General features: G+C 33.2%; 1 protein-coding gene across 3 annotated transcripts in view; it reads left to right on the top strand.

The window, feature by feature from the left end:
* The window catches only part of COP1 (COP1 E3 ubiquitin ligase), a 277,815-nt gene that overhangs the window by 81,407 nt on the left and 180,798 nt on the right, over positions 1-15,610 (top strand). For all 3 annotated transcript variants that reach the window (XM_063104898.1, XM_063104897.1, XM_063104899.1), the window contains exons 7-8: positions 3,044-3,103; positions 4,664-4,740. In XM_063104898.1, coding sequence (XP_062960968.1) covers positions 3,044-3,103; positions 4,664-4,740 — 137 coding nt within the window. The remainder of the gene's footprint in view (positions 1-3,043; positions 3,104-4,663; positions 4,741-15,610) is intronic.

Below are 15,610 nucleotides of genomic sequence, written 5' to 3'. Positions count from 1 at the left end.
TACCTCAAGTTCAGTATGTGCTCTCTAAACAGTTATCATCCCTCCAAACTTTTTAAAAAAATATTTCTTGCCTGACACCTTTTTAGACTTTCTCATATAGGTAGGTTACATCATTTTCTTTTATACCCTACCTATATATTTATCAGGGCAGCACTTGTACTTTACTTGTTTCATTTTCAATTGAACCATATGAAATGCTGTTTTTGAAAATAAAAATTGTTTGAGTATTGGCAATTTTGTACAAGTCACCTTATATATAGTAGCCTCCATATATGAAGTGTATTATCTAGCAAAAACTTTGGGGCACTAGAAGGATGACATTGGAAATTTTTTTCTTGTATTTCAAGTTTAGAAGCAGAATAAAAATTAATTGATCTCAGTTACGTATTAAGCATCATGTAAGTGATATTGGCTGTCTCTGGATGTTGATATTATAGATGTTTAATTTCATCCTTATTTTTAAACATATCTTTTAAAGCAATCATACTAAAGATCTCTCATATTAAAGAGTGAAGCATTTTAGGTAATTAAATGAAAATGTTTGAGAGGTGACCATGGGAGTCCTTTGCTAAATTAGAGATCAGGATCACTGGAGTTAAAAATGTCCTTGAACCAAAAGACTTCAGTGATGGTGGGGAATAACTGGGATGTTTATAGTTGGCTAAAATGGGTAATTAATCTCTTTAATCCTGATTTCTCTCATAGTACTATCTTTCCCTCTGGTTCTGTGGCTACCACTTTGCCCTTTTTGATAGTTAATACTGCTTCTTGCTTTGCCTATCTTTTTAAAATTGGTGTTCCCAGTCCAGTTTTTTGTTTTTATTTCTTCTGACTACATTGATTGATACTGGGTGATTTAATTCATTCCTGTAGGTTTAATAATGAGTGATTTGGCTGCTTGGTATGAGCTAGACCAGAATGGTTTTATGTTAGGGTTGAAGACTAATTGTTAGGAGTGGCCCTGGAATGGAGTAGAAGTGAGTCCCTACATAATCTGTGAACCTAGGGCATTAGAGAATTTATCATTGGTCTGTCTGTCTTTCTCTCTCTCTCTCTCTCTCTTTCTTTTCTATCATTGACCTTTATATGGAAGAGTTTGAAGACAGGCAGTGTCTTTGAGGGAGAGCAAAGTTTCAGTTAAGGCAGGAGTACTGTGTGACAAATTTTAAGGCTGAGGAAAGTTTATTAAAGTAGATTGATGAGTTGAAAGCATTTGGCATGCTAGTCAATCTCTTTAGTCCTGATTTCTCTGATAGTACTGTCTTTTCCTCTGGTTCTGTGGCTACCAATTTGCCCTTCTTGATAGTTAATACTGCTTCTTGCTTTGCCGATCTCTTTAAAATTGGTGTTCCCAATCCAGTTTTTGTTTTAACTCTTCTGACTATACTGATTGATATTGGGTGATTTCATTCACTGCCGCAGGTTTAGATTGATTATTTCCCTTTCTCATAGCTTTTGTGCCTTTGCACATATTATCATTTACTTTTCTTATTCTTTCTTTCCTCACTGTTTTCCACCTGGCAAAATTCTATTAGTCCTGCAAGGCCAGACTTTAATTTAATTTGAAAGCTAAGTTCAGTTATCCAGTTGCTGCCCGTACCCCACAGCTCTCTATCTACCTTAGAAGCAGTCTTTATTCTCTTAATACGTGCATACCATCATCATAATGCTTACTATGATGTTTCAGTTATTGACTTTCTTGTTTGCCATCTCCCCTAGACTGAGCTTCATGAGGGCAAGGGCTATAGTTTTTTAAATCTTGTTCTGAGTACTTAGCAAAATGCCTAGGATTGGTAAACATTTGAATTAATACATTATTAGAATACCAACTGTGCCTTTATTGCCACAGAAGAGCAAGTGCTAGTGATAATAAACCTAAAAAAACCATGTAAACCCTTACCAGTCATTAAAGTGAATTAAACAGTAAGGTACCATTTTCAAGAGGTAATATAGCATAGTGGTTAACAGCATGAATTCTGGAGCAAGAAGACTGCCTTGATTTGAATTTCAGTTTTGCCACTTAATTGCTAAATGATTTGGGACAAATCATTTAATCATTCTATGCCTTATTTTCTTAGTATGTAACAGTAACTAACTATTTCACGTCTGGCAATCAGTATTATATAAGTATTCATTATTATTATTTAACATTTAAAAAATGGGTTTAGTATATCAGGGTTAGGGTAAGATAGTGAGTTATACATACTGGTAATAGAAATTTAAATTGATATAGTGTATTTGGAAAGCAGTTTTATATTATATAATGAAGATTTTCTCTATTTCTTTTGAGTGAGTAATTTTATTTTCAATAATCTCTTAATAAAATCTGAAGTAATCTTTTAATAAAATCTGAAAATGTAATGAAATAAAACCTAAAAGACTCATACTTTCCAGAATTGTTTATGATAGTTTATAAACAACTTAAACTTCTAGTGAGAAGGGGAATGGTTAAATATATTGTAGAATGTTATTTAACAAAATGTTTACATTTTGATGGCATGGAAAATGGTTATGATGCAGTAGGCAAGGTACAAATGATAAAACGTAATCTTAAATTTATGTTTTAAAAATCCATAAGAAGTAAATGTTTAGATGCTAACTTGTGGTTGTTTTGGAGTAGTGGAATTTAACTTCTTTTGGACTGATTTTTATTTGTGACGTGGGGTTAACAACTGATGCTCTGAATTTTTTTGTTTGATTTTTAACAATTAAATGAGGTAATGTGAAAGTTCTTTGGCTATCTTGTATTTTTTAAAGTTTCTTGTCATTGTTAATCTTTCGTATTTTATTATAAAGTCAATCCCTGTTATATTAAAGTACAACCTTATGTTTTCTTAAAGATTAAGTTTCTACATATGCATTTTAATATTAGAATTTCTAACTTTTTTACTGGTGATTTTTTTTTATACCCCTAATTTACTATTAGTGCCCAGTTTTCTAGAAGTCTTTTTTCAAATGTAAAGCTGTTTTATGATTCTGGTGATGACCTTGTGGTTTGGTTTAGGCTTTTTTTTTTTTTTCTTTCTTTCTCTTTAATCTACAGCAACTGGAACAGATCCAGAAGGAACTAAGTGTTTTGGAAGAGGATATTAAAAGAGTGGAAGTAAGAAATCAAGAATTTTTCACATTTCTAGTGATTTTTCAAGTTTACAGAATTGTTACCTTTCCTTTAAGTTGCTGCATTAAATTTATGGAATTGATCTCAGTTATGAAGAAAGTAACAGATGCTACTTTAATTTTAATTGAGAGTGCATTTTTGTAGAAAAAACATTCTGAACACTTTTTGATGATAAAATGTAGTCTAAATTTATTTTTACAATATTTTATTGTCACAATTCTCTATTAGATTTTTTTAAAAAATCACTCAGTTTTCTTGGAGTGTCATCATATTAACTTAAATCAATTCCTGCAGAACTCTCAGTTATTACCATTAAAGTAACTCATCACAGTTCCTTTTTTTAATTAAGTAAATAAGTTTTACGTATCTACTATGTGCATGACTAGATGCTAATATTAATTAAAACAAAGATGAGAATACATTACAAATATTCGGGGAATTTACTTCTAGAAATTATCCAGGAGATCCTTGGGAAGCTCGTAGTCTGTTATGACATAAGGTTATTGCCTTTGACTGTATTTAAATTTAGTGTATATTTTTATTTTTACTTTTTTTTGACGGCTGGCCAATAGGGGGATCCAAACCCTTGACCTTGGTGTTATCAGCACCATTCTCTGCTGATTGAGCTAACTAGCCAGCCCCTTAGTGTGTATTTTTAATAATTCACATGTGTTATCATTTTCTTTTGCTGATATTTAGAACATGTTAAAGGATGATGGATTTAATATTTAGTGGATATTCAGTATCCCATGTGGCATTCCTAACTTATATTACATTTATGTCACTTGGTTGGCTATATGATTGAGTTGAGCTTGGATTAGCCAGAAATAATTCTGCCTGATTATCTTTAGTCAAATTTTACAATTTGCTGTGTTTCCATTAATCAGATGTAGCATATAAAAAGTATGCTAAGCTGTCAGTATGATTCAGAGACATAATTTATGCAATAATGGTTGATTATAGTAGGCCTTTTCCTTTGGGTTAATGATCATAAATTAGAGCTTTAGTACTTGTTAAACAAAGCCAATATTTGAAAAGAGGAGTTTTACTTAATGTTTATGGAGAATATTTCAAAAGTAGACACTACATACCCTGTTTTTTTGTTGTTGTTTTTTGTTTATTTGTTTCATTTGTACTTTAAAGAGTTGAACCTGATGATCCAGTTACCTTATGGTCACATTTATCTTAATAGTAATCAATAGGTGTTATCACCCAGATTAATAATTGATTAATTAGTGTACTATACATCTCATTTAAAATATTTACATTTGTCTTTTACTGCATTTGGTGGCTTTATTAATGATGAACCATTTTATTAAAGAATTTATAGTTCTTTAAGGATATGTACCATAGAAAAGACTTGTCTCTTAACTTTTCATAAATCCTTTTGTACTCTGAGGAAGGGAATCCTTGAGAAATTTGAGTGTTGATACAACAAGGAACTGATGTAAACCTGGGATTGGAAGGGAATATATCATGTCTCTTTTTGATTTATACATCTTCTGTTTGGAGTATCTACTATAACTCGAATTATTTTACTTTCAGGAAATGAGCGGCTTATATTCTCCTGTCAGTGAGGATAGCACAGTGCCTCAATTTGAAGCTCCTTCTCCATCACACAGGTACAAAGCTTCACACCTGTAATTGCTTAGGATTCATATTACAAAGTGTGCATATGGTACTAGTCCCTGGGAGGCTTTTCCGTGTAATGTATGAAATCCCTGAAAAATTATTTTTGGTTATGATCTAGAAATGAGATTCAGGTGGCCCATCTGTTTCGTTAATGCTTTGAATTTTCATGCCAGGAACTTAGTGAGTAGAATATTATAATATTATGAATTCACAGTTGGATTAAAGATTTGGTGAATTTCTTGAAATAATGATACCTTTAAATGTCTTGTGAATTAAAGTCAGGTGACATAAAACTAAGTTTGAGAACCTGAAATGATAACATTAGGGAAAAGTGTGATAAAGTAAAACCTCAGACTTTTCCCCTAACTCATTGAATTTTCTTGGGCAGATCACTTTCACCAGATTTAAAATGAAGGCAAGAGACAGATCTGTTAATTTAGATTTTCCTGGTATTTCCTTATAACTGCCTGTTATTAGTTTAATTAAGTCTTCTCTTCTGTATACTACGTAAGAGCAAGGAGTATATTTGCCTTGCTCTCAAGTGTTCCCTGGGTTTTAGAATAATGCCTGCCCTCATTTCCTGAGTATTTAAACAAGTGGTTTGAATATCACTCAAGGATTGAGAGATGCATTGAGGAAAATGATGTAACCCTTAAATACTCTTTTGTGAAAATGACCTTTAAGGTTAAGATAAATCAAACATTCAGGGAAGAATGTTATACTATCCATATTTGATGTTTCTTTTTAAGAAATAGCACGTAGCTGCAATTATATTTACTCTTTTTCTTTTGTAATTATTAGCTTCATTATTTAAATGCCAGGCAGGGTTTTTTTTGTTTGTTTTTTTTTTTGACTGGTAAGGGGATCCCTTGGCTTGGTGTAGTCCGCACCACGCTCAGCCAGTGAGCACAACGGCCATCCCTATATAGGATCCGAACCCAGGGTGTCAGGTGCTATCAGCACCACACCCTCCCGAGTGAGCCACGGGGTTGGCCCAAATGCCAGCCAGTTTTTGTTTTTATTCCTCATTATAAAGTTTTGTCTTCCTTTCAAGCAGGTTTACTTTAGAAAGCCCTTTTCAGGATTTGTTTATTTTTGTATAATGAGAATCTTCTTTATATGTCAGGTCATTGAATCCCTTACATAGATTTTCAGTTTATGCTTAGATTATGTATTTAAACGAAAAGAAAAACAAAAGCTAAATAATGGTGTTTTCCCCACTCCTCCACTTCTCCACAAAATTTTATGATTATATTTTATCTACTTTGATTAGCTGGAATTGTCACATCCTGTCACTTCCTTTGCTGCTGCAAACTATGGAGTATCTCATGGAGTCAAGCAGTGGACTTTTAATTCATTCTCTTATAACATCACTTCCAGAAATATGATGTTTCTTTCCTGCTTAAAATGCTTTAGTAGCTATGTAGATTGGTTAAGATCCAGCTCTTTGCATGACCCTCTATAATCAACTGGCCCCTGCCTACTATTTTTGTGCTTTAAAATTGAAAATAACTCCTGAAGCAGGATGTCAGGATTATCTTTGCTTATTCTGTTCTTTTTGCCTAGAAACTTCTTCTGAGTTCATCCCTTAAGTAACACCCCACCACCCACACCCCCAAATCCAACCAAACATGAGCTCTTTTCTATTCTTTTTTGACATGCGTGGGGGAAGCAGGAGATAGAATTATCGACTTTTTTTTTTTTTTTTTTAAAGATTCTTACTTATTTTGTTCCTGCTTCTGTAATCTATATATTAGTTTGTGTGTATTTCCCATGCTGTACTGTCATCCTGTGAGTATTGTATTCATACTCCCACATTTTTATATGAGCGTTTATACATAACAGGGGCTTAAAATATGTTTTTGAATATATAGTTAACCTAGAATGTCATTTAATTTTCACAGTTTGTGAAATTTTTAAGCAAGGCCTTTAGTATACTTACTTAGTAAACTAAGTATTTTTATCTTGCTGATAAAAACTACAAGTCAGGCTTTATTGGAGTGGGATTGGGGGTGAGTGTACAGTTTTTTGGGGGGGGGATAAAAATCAGTTGAATTTTTTTAACCTTTTAAACCTTCATCCATTCCAAACTTCCCATGTTAGAGTTAGTTCAAACCAAAGATTGCAGCTCTCAGGGCCTTTTTAATTTGCTTTAGATTATGAGGAATAAAGTCCACAACTCACAGTGTAAACTGTAGTTTACATTTTATTGTTGCATAGTTACATGCGGCAAGTAATGAGTAAATTAGAGAATGGTAGGCAAGCAGTCTTTTACCCACTGCCAGGTGTAATTGGTCCTTTTATCTGGCAGGGTGATTATGAGCATATATGTATCTTATGCATTCTTTTAGAGGATCATTAATATTCTAGGCCTTTTTAACTTATTAGCTCAAACTTTATTTAAATAATAAAGCAAAACATTTTTGTTAATTTTCTTCCTGGCAAATATGATGATAATGCTGATTTTGTTTAGATTTTTAGACCAGGTGTCTGAATTTTTGAGAGAGGTAATCTGGGTGCACTTTATTCTGCATGGATTAACAGATGTGAATTTTAGGCTCCTTAAATATTATTTAGTTTATATGTGTAAGTGAATAGGAAGCAGAGCTAAGTAACTTTGCTCTTTGTCTTTAAACTAAGTGTTTTAGTCCGTTTTGTGTTGCTATAACAGAAATACCTGAGACTGGGTAATTGATAAGGAAAAGAGGTTTATTCAGCTTACGATTCTGGGACAGCTGCATCTGGCACGGGCCTCAGACTGCTTCTACTCATGGCAGAAAGTGGCAGCCAACCAGCAGGTACAAGCAGATCACATGGCGAGAGGAAGCAAGAGAGAGAGAGAAGGTGCCAGGGTTTTTTTAAGCAACGAGCTCTTGTGGGAACTAATAGAGCGAGAACTCACTCATTAATCCCCACTCCCCCAGGAAGAGTATTAATACATTCATGAGGAATCCGCCCCCATTACTCAATCAGATTCCAACACTGCCGCATTGGAAATCAAATTCCACATGAGATTTGTAGGGGACAACACATCCAAACTCCATCACTAAGTATTTTAGAATTGTCGATTAGTCTCTTAGGTCTGTGTTTTCAGAACTTCAAAGAACTAATACATTATCTTTGTTTGAAGATGATGTATTAGTTGAAACTTCTGTATTGCTTCAGCTGGATATGCTTCAGATAGATAGTCACTGGACTTAAATTTGCAGAGTAACTTTTGTTTTCCTGAGATCAAATAGTAAATTTAATAGAAGTAGTAAATAAAAATTGTCTGGTTACAGTCTTTCATCTTTAAAATACTTTTACTGATAAGAAATTTGCAGTTGATAATAAATTTACTTCATTTTTTTAAAAAGAGATACATCAGTTTAAATTCTGAATTGCTTATTAAAGTTTTCTGTGGTAGAAAAAGGGAGATTCATAAATAAAATATATAGGTAAGTCTTATATATTCTACTTTTGATTGTGCTTAACTACTGTATTTGAGACTTACCTTTCATTTGTTTCTATCATTTTAACAAATGTCCAGATGAATCAAAGTATAGGGATAATAGAAGGGAAAAGCAAGGGGTCTCTAAATGGATGCTAAGAATATTGAACTATAATTAAAAATATATGCATAAGGTAGTGATCTAATACGTTGTGAATTTGTATATTTTGTAATTTGAGCAAACTAAGGGGGTGGCATGTTTGGGGATAGGGATGGCTCTTTGGTATAGTGAATGAAAAGAGAGCCATCTTCCTTATTTTTGCATTATTGAGTCTTTGACTAGTTTATCACTCGTGACCAATGCAGTGTTAATGGCTCCTTTTTCACATATTAGTAATGAAGTTCTTGGTACATTTTGGCAATTATTATTGTTTCAACTGCTCTATTTTATTTGGGAAGTTTTTTTTTTTTAAATGTAAGAACTGAAATGTTTTTTGGTCAAATATAACTCTAATCCTTAAAAATATATCAGTAATTTATTGTGTATCCTAAACATCTTCCTGCATAAATGTGAACTTTTAATATATATATAATTTTTATTTCTGTTATCTAAGAGAGGAATATTGTAACAATACAAGAAATTGTACACAGACTAACACTTGTTTTAAATGTCCAAGTGTAAGTGATTGCAAACAGATCTTAAAAAATCTCAACTACACTTACATTGGGGACTTTTGAACATAAATGACGTTTTGCTGTATTTTAATTAAGTTTACCTTTGGTGTGGGAGAAGTAGTAAAAAAAGTTGATAGTTTTATTGCTTTGAGTACTAAAGGTTACTTGCCTTAACCCTTTCCCTATATCATGCAAAGGAGTTGAACTTGATGTCATAGGCAGTGGAAGACACTACTAAGAATCTTAAGGACTCTTCAACTTGAATGAAAACAAACAGAAAATACACTTCCTTGGCAATGTAGAGGGTACTCTTTGTACATCTGTAATTTCTCATTAAAATTGATAGGTAATAGAAATGCAGCAAGTTATAAAAACCTTTCTTGAAACAGTGTAATTTATTTAGAATACTTGGAGAATTTATTTTCAATCATTCAGCTAGTATTTGGAGTATACCAGGCATATATAAAACACTGTTAGGCCATATAGTTCTGAATATAATAGACCCTGTAACCCGGCTTTCATGGTTACATAGTCTTAGGATGGAAATTAAGGTATGCTCATGATTATTCTGCTGTAAAATATGGTGTAAATAGACTTTTTGATTCCAAGAATTTAAATCCCTCAAAGTGCATTTAACTTTATAGTAATTTATGTTTGATTACTAGGCATTTCCAGATTTTTATTTTATTTTTTTATTTTTATTTTTATTTTTTAAAGTGGGTTTTTTTGTTTGTTTGTTTTGTTTTTTCTCGTCTTTTTCGTGACCGGCACTCAGCCAGTGAGTGCACCGGCCAGTCCTAGATAGGATCTGAACCCGCGGTCCCAGCGCCGCACTCTCCCGAGTGCGCCACGGGTTCAGCCCTTCCAGATTTTTATAAAACAGCTTTGGGTTCTTGTTATATACAAACTAATTGTCACTGCTTGATGAAAATATTAACAGTTCTTTTAAATTTTGAAATTGAGGTGTGAAGAGGCCAAATTTAAGTGTTCATGAGTGTCAACCAAGATCTCTGTTTGAAATGCAGACTTTGAACCCGATTACAAACTGATTCATTAGGTCTGAGGTGGGTCCAAGAGATTCAAATACAGGTGGTGGTGGTGGTGGTGGTGGTGGTGGTGGTGGTGGTGGTGGTGGTGGAGGAGGATATGATACTTTAGAAAATATAGGAATTGTTGTCTCAGGGTAAACACCCACAGGGTCCTTATCTGCTGCGTATGCCAATAGAAACACAAAAGAAGGTGATTTGAGCATTAAACAGGAATTTTATTTTGGGTTGAGCAAGCCAGGAACAAGATGGATCTTATAACCTAAAATAAACCAAGCTTTCCGAGTAGGCAGGAGTTACAACTTTTAAGGGTCTAGCTACAGGAATTCATACATATTTAACAAAGGCTGGCTTATTCTTATGCATATTAAGTGGGATGAGTGCGGATACACAGTGTGGCCTTATCTGTGATACACAGGTCGGAGGTTCTGTTGGGGTTGGAGACTTAAGGATTAAAATGAAGAGGGGTTGTCCTTTTGTTTTCAGAAGGTGAAATTTTTGGCAAAATTGAGGCTAGTACACAAACTCCCCAATCCAGCTTTGAGCTAATTGCTGTTAGACTGGGGATTATCACCCAATCCAGTGTTGTTGAAGAAAAGGGAGGAAAGGAGAAAGGCTGATAAGGGAGAGAAAGGAAGGAAGGAATGGAGGGAGAGTTGGGGTGGGATGGGGGAGGGGTTGGTAGCTCTCAGAACCATTGTTTTCATAGGTAGTAAATGTGTCTGTATTACTCACATATTTTTAAATAAATGTCTAAGTCAGACATGCTTTTTTTATTTTCATAAAAGAAAGCTCAAAAATTCAATATTAGCATTTTATAACTATCGTTAGCTTATTTTTTCTTTTGGGGAGGGTGGTGTAAATATGAGGGTACTTCAAAAAGTTTGTGGAAAAATGGATTTAAAATGGAATTAGTACGAATCTTTCTATGAACTTTTTTTTGGCGGCCCGCTGGTATGGGATCTGAACACTTGACGTTCATGTTATAACACTCCACTCTAATCAAGGGACCTGACCGGCAAGCTCTTTATGAACTTTTTGAAGACCCCTTGTATTTCTATTTATTTTACTCTTGGTTGTGTAAAGATACCCATTCTTCTATAATGTGTTTAAAATAACTCATATCAAGTTAAAATTAAGTCTCTGTGAAGGAAACAAGTTACTGATATTTACCAGTCATTACCCGTTGATTACATTAATATTCTGTGATCACATCCTCTTGCTTACGGCTTTTTGCTCTTTCAGGTTCGAGTCATATAGGGAATTCTCCCTCCAGCATTGATTACTATAAATGTACCTTGATTTTGGAAGGTCAGAGATGGGGCTGACTAGGGAAACCAAAGTTGTACAGGGTAAAACTGGCTTACATGTAAGGGCAACTGTACACAAACGTACAATTTCCTGTGCATTACCATTACTACCTACCCAAGTCTCATCATATTTTTCTCATTTTCCAGGTCCTCCCAACGTTTGAATGTTTTGTTACTGTTTTTGGAATGCTTTCTCTAATTTCTTTGTTTTTAAAACCTTTTTCTGAGGTTATTTCAGATAATTGGTTTTTTGTAACCCTAAAGGTTTGTAGGAACAATATCACTGATAATTAAAAACTTTTCCTCTATAACTTACAAATAAATTATCTACTCCAACTCATTGGAAAGTGGTAGTAGGATATAAAGTAGTCATATAAAGTACTTTGTGTAAAGAATTGAGATTTTCATTAGATTTTGTTGGAGGCAGATCAGTCTTGTCAATCTTATTCCTTTGAGTTTATTCTTTTATATTTTTGAAATTCTACCAAGCAAAGTTGTTTATTTCCAAAAGCAGTAAAACAATAGACTCAGGGGCAAAGCACAAAGGGTTTATAACTTCCTTGCTTTATAATATCCTGCTCTGGAAGGAGATAATCCATTTACAGAAGAACTAATCCAGTCTCTCACTACAAGAACTGCACCAAGCCACCCACGTTCCACCCGTAATTTAAACACCTCCCATTAGGCCTGCCTTTCAACACTGCCACATTGGGGAATCAAATTCCAGCAAGAGTTTTGGCAGGGACAAACCACATCAAAACCATAGCACTGAGTCACCGAGGTGAAGTAATTTGCCCAGTGTTGTACAGTTAGTGGCATAACTGGTATCCTAACCCAGGCATCCTTACTCTAAAGCCTATAAAGTCTTGAGGGATGAGAAGATTGGAAATCATCCCAGACTTGAGAATAAAACATTGAGGAGAAGATAAATAGAAACTTTCTATTCAGAATGGCAGGGGAGTGATTCTTCAAGAAGAGGAGACAGGTCACTTTGGCAATCTTAGCATAATGATTCTGGAATTATAATACTAGTTTCAAATTTCACCTCCACAACTTATTGGCAGTTTGACCTTAGTGACTAATGAAATGTGATAATAAAATGTGATAATACATTTAAAGAAATGAGAATAATGTCTGGCCCATAGTGAGGACTCAATAGATGTTAGCTGCTGCAATTATTGTTATTGTCAGATGAGTCACATGGATTTTGGATGATTTGTTTGACTACTGTATCAAATTTTAAAGGCTATGTGGAATTTAAAAAATGAACTTGAAGACTGATTTCTAGTATCTCTGGAGTCATCTGCAAAATTGGGGCCACAATAAATTTGGTTATTTAGCAAATGGGATTTACATTAATTTGAAATTCAATTAAAAATTATTAAAGTATTAAAAATTTATGTCACAGTTTTTTCAGGTTACTTGTTACTTAGCATGTTTTGTTTTGGGGGTTCAATAATTATATGTAAAATACAGAAAAGGAATAGGTTTTCTCTGTTTAGTAAATCCCATATAGTTTATTAAATGTGTGCGTTTATTTTTCTCTGTCTTAAGTTTATAATAAAAAAAGTGATAGCAGTTAGTCTAATTTCATGTATATGGCTTTTTTTGTGTCCATTCAATTTGCATCTTTATTTTAAAATCTCATATTTATTGTCTTTATGTTCAGCCGAAAATGATCTTAATGTGCTTTATTTTGGTCATAGATTTAAAAATTCTCTTTATAATTTAATTAATGTTGTATTTACTAATTTTAATACATCATCCTTTTTTCAAATAAAAATCCAATCTAAAATTAGTAAACCTATTATTTTTACCAAGAGCGAACCAGTTTTCTCTTAGCTACCTATTCATTATAGGTATACCTTATATGTGAAATTGACTTAAGAATCTGTCTTCTAATTACAAAGCGTATCTTTGCTTTTGGAAATTTTTTTTAAAAAGGAGAGTAGTTGTATGATATTTGGTTGTGTAACTGAATTTCCATTGTACCTCAGCTTAAGAGGTACATTATGTTTTTAGCTAAGCTTCTCATTTTCATCAGCAAGAGCATTAGGGAATTATTTTATTATCTTATTTTTCTCAACTTTATTAAAATATATTATTCCTAACTCAGTTTTAGTTACCCTCCTGAAAATTTCTTCTTTCCCTTGCTATTTTTTTGATGTCTTTATTAAATTTTTATATCTTCTATAACTTTATTGACATTCATTTCAAACAATTGATGATTCTGTCGCATTTATAGGTTGCTGTTTTTTCACATTTCTCTCTAATATATGAAGTGGCAGGATTTTCCCATTCTTCAATTTGAGATCATAAATTGCCTGGGGAGCATAGCATGAGCATTAATTGTGGACCCTGGAACCTGACTGCTTGGGTTTGAATCCAACTCTCTATTTTCCTAACATTGTTACCTTGGGCTAAATACAAGGGTACTTCAAAAAGTTTGTGGAAAAATAGAATTAAAAGATAATACAAATCTTCAAAAATGAACTTTTGGAGGTAACCTTGTATATAATCTGTCAGTGCCTGAGTTTCCTCACTTGAGAAATGAGAATGATAATAGTAGCTATCTTAGAGCTGTGAAATGTAAGTTATTTAGGTTAGTGCCTAGTGCACAGTAAATGCTTGATAAATGATGCTGTTGATATTGTTGTTATCATAGATAAATCAAGTGGTAAGAAGTAGTATAGCATCAGAATCAAGAGGCACCCAGCCCTGTCAGTGCTTTCTAATATTCTCTTCTAATTTATTTTTTAAAAAAGCAGAATTAAAGGGTTTTATTTTTTAAATTTCTTTTGTTGCAGTCTGCATGCATTATAAATTTTTCTTAGTGAATAAAATTGAGACCAAATATAAAATAAAAACTCCATAGTTATGATTAATAAAATACCATTTAAAACCTGTAATTTCAATATCTTCAACAAATTTGATGAGTATTTTTTAAGCATATTTGAAATGTAGTATTATTACTATTATATACACAGATATCAATATCGTTGTTCAGGCTTTCAGTCAAAGAATTCTGAATCATAAAACCATAAAACATATCGGAGCTAGAAATTGCTCTGTTCTGTTGGCCTCTTAATATGCAACTACACAGTTTTATTAATGTCATGCAAATTTTAGAGGATTGGGTTTCATTAGTAAAAGGAATAGAGAAATATTTGAATGTATGTCATGTGCACATTATTAGCCCTATTAGTCCCTGGCTGGAGTACACTGAAATAGCTTGTGATTTTGTTATATCAGTGCATGACTCTGTAGGGAAGGTGAGCATTGGTTATATTTCATCAAAAGAGACCCATTACAAGAGTGGGTGAATTCTTCCATTTATAGTATTTATATTGTAAGTCCTTTAAAGGCTCTTTCTTGTATAATTGAGTTTTATAATAGACCAGTTAAGAAGATAATGAATTAAGACCTATTAATATGTGTTGCTTTTTAAAAAAAGACTGCTCTGAGGACAGTTTCCTGTAATTTATTATGTTTTTGAAAATGTGAGGTTTTATTTTATTGACTAATTTTGTTAAAAATAGGAACTTAAATTTATTGAATGTTTACCATATTTTGGTATCTTTCTGAGAACTTTGCATGCATTATCTCATTTAAATCTCACACCTCTCTCACTGTCTTCGTCATTTAATAGATTGGGAAACTATAGGTCAAATAAGATTAGCTGCTAAGGGGTAAAATTCAAACTCTGTAGTCTTAAGAGTACCTCTCATGTTCTAGAATCTTTGAGGTTATTTCAATACTAAAGTAATTCATGATTTTGTGTATTTTTGTAGTTAACAATTCTAATTAGTACTCTCAATTGCTTAAATTTCATTAGGGTGGACAAGAACATCAACATGTTTATAGTAGAACAAAGAAAGGATGATATATAAAAAGCAAACAATTCACTTTATCATGGTTGGTATATATGTCATGCAATTTGCAGTTGTTGATAGTTTTAATATTCTAATTTACTTTAAAGATGGGAGGGAGATAGGAGAGATGAAATGGTAAGAGAGAGGAAGAAAAAGGTAGTCTGGACTTCTGGAGGTTTTTCTAGGGTTAGGTAGGAGAATGTACAGAAGACATAAATAACAAGAACCAGTGCAGAAAGCAGATTATGTTGGGCCAGGGCAGAGGAAACCAGTACAATTTGGGGTTATGAAAGACAGATTATTGTTATTTTATCATTTATTCCATTTTGATAGTTTTTTTTCACATGAGGCTTTATTACAACATTTTAGAACTGGAAGAGACTCCAGATAATCTAACAATAGCTAGTTTCCACTCACCGTATTTCACAGGCGAGGAAACTGAGTGACTAGAAGGTAAACTGTCCAAGAGAACATGGTGTTTTAGTAGCAGAGTAGGTTCTGTTATCCATAACTTTTGCTTGCATGCT

The sequence above is a fragment of the Cynocephalus volans genome, chromosome 8 (assembly GCF_027409185.1).
Source record: "Cynocephalus volans isolate mCynVol1 chromosome 8, mCynVol1.pri, whole genome shotgun sequence".
Lineage (NCBI taxonomy): Eukaryota > Metazoa > Chordata > Mammalia > Dermoptera > Cynocephalidae > Cynocephalus > Cynocephalus volans.
The sequence above is the reverse complement of the archived record's forward strand: the minus strand, read 5'-3'. Positions and strand labels throughout refer to the sequence as shown.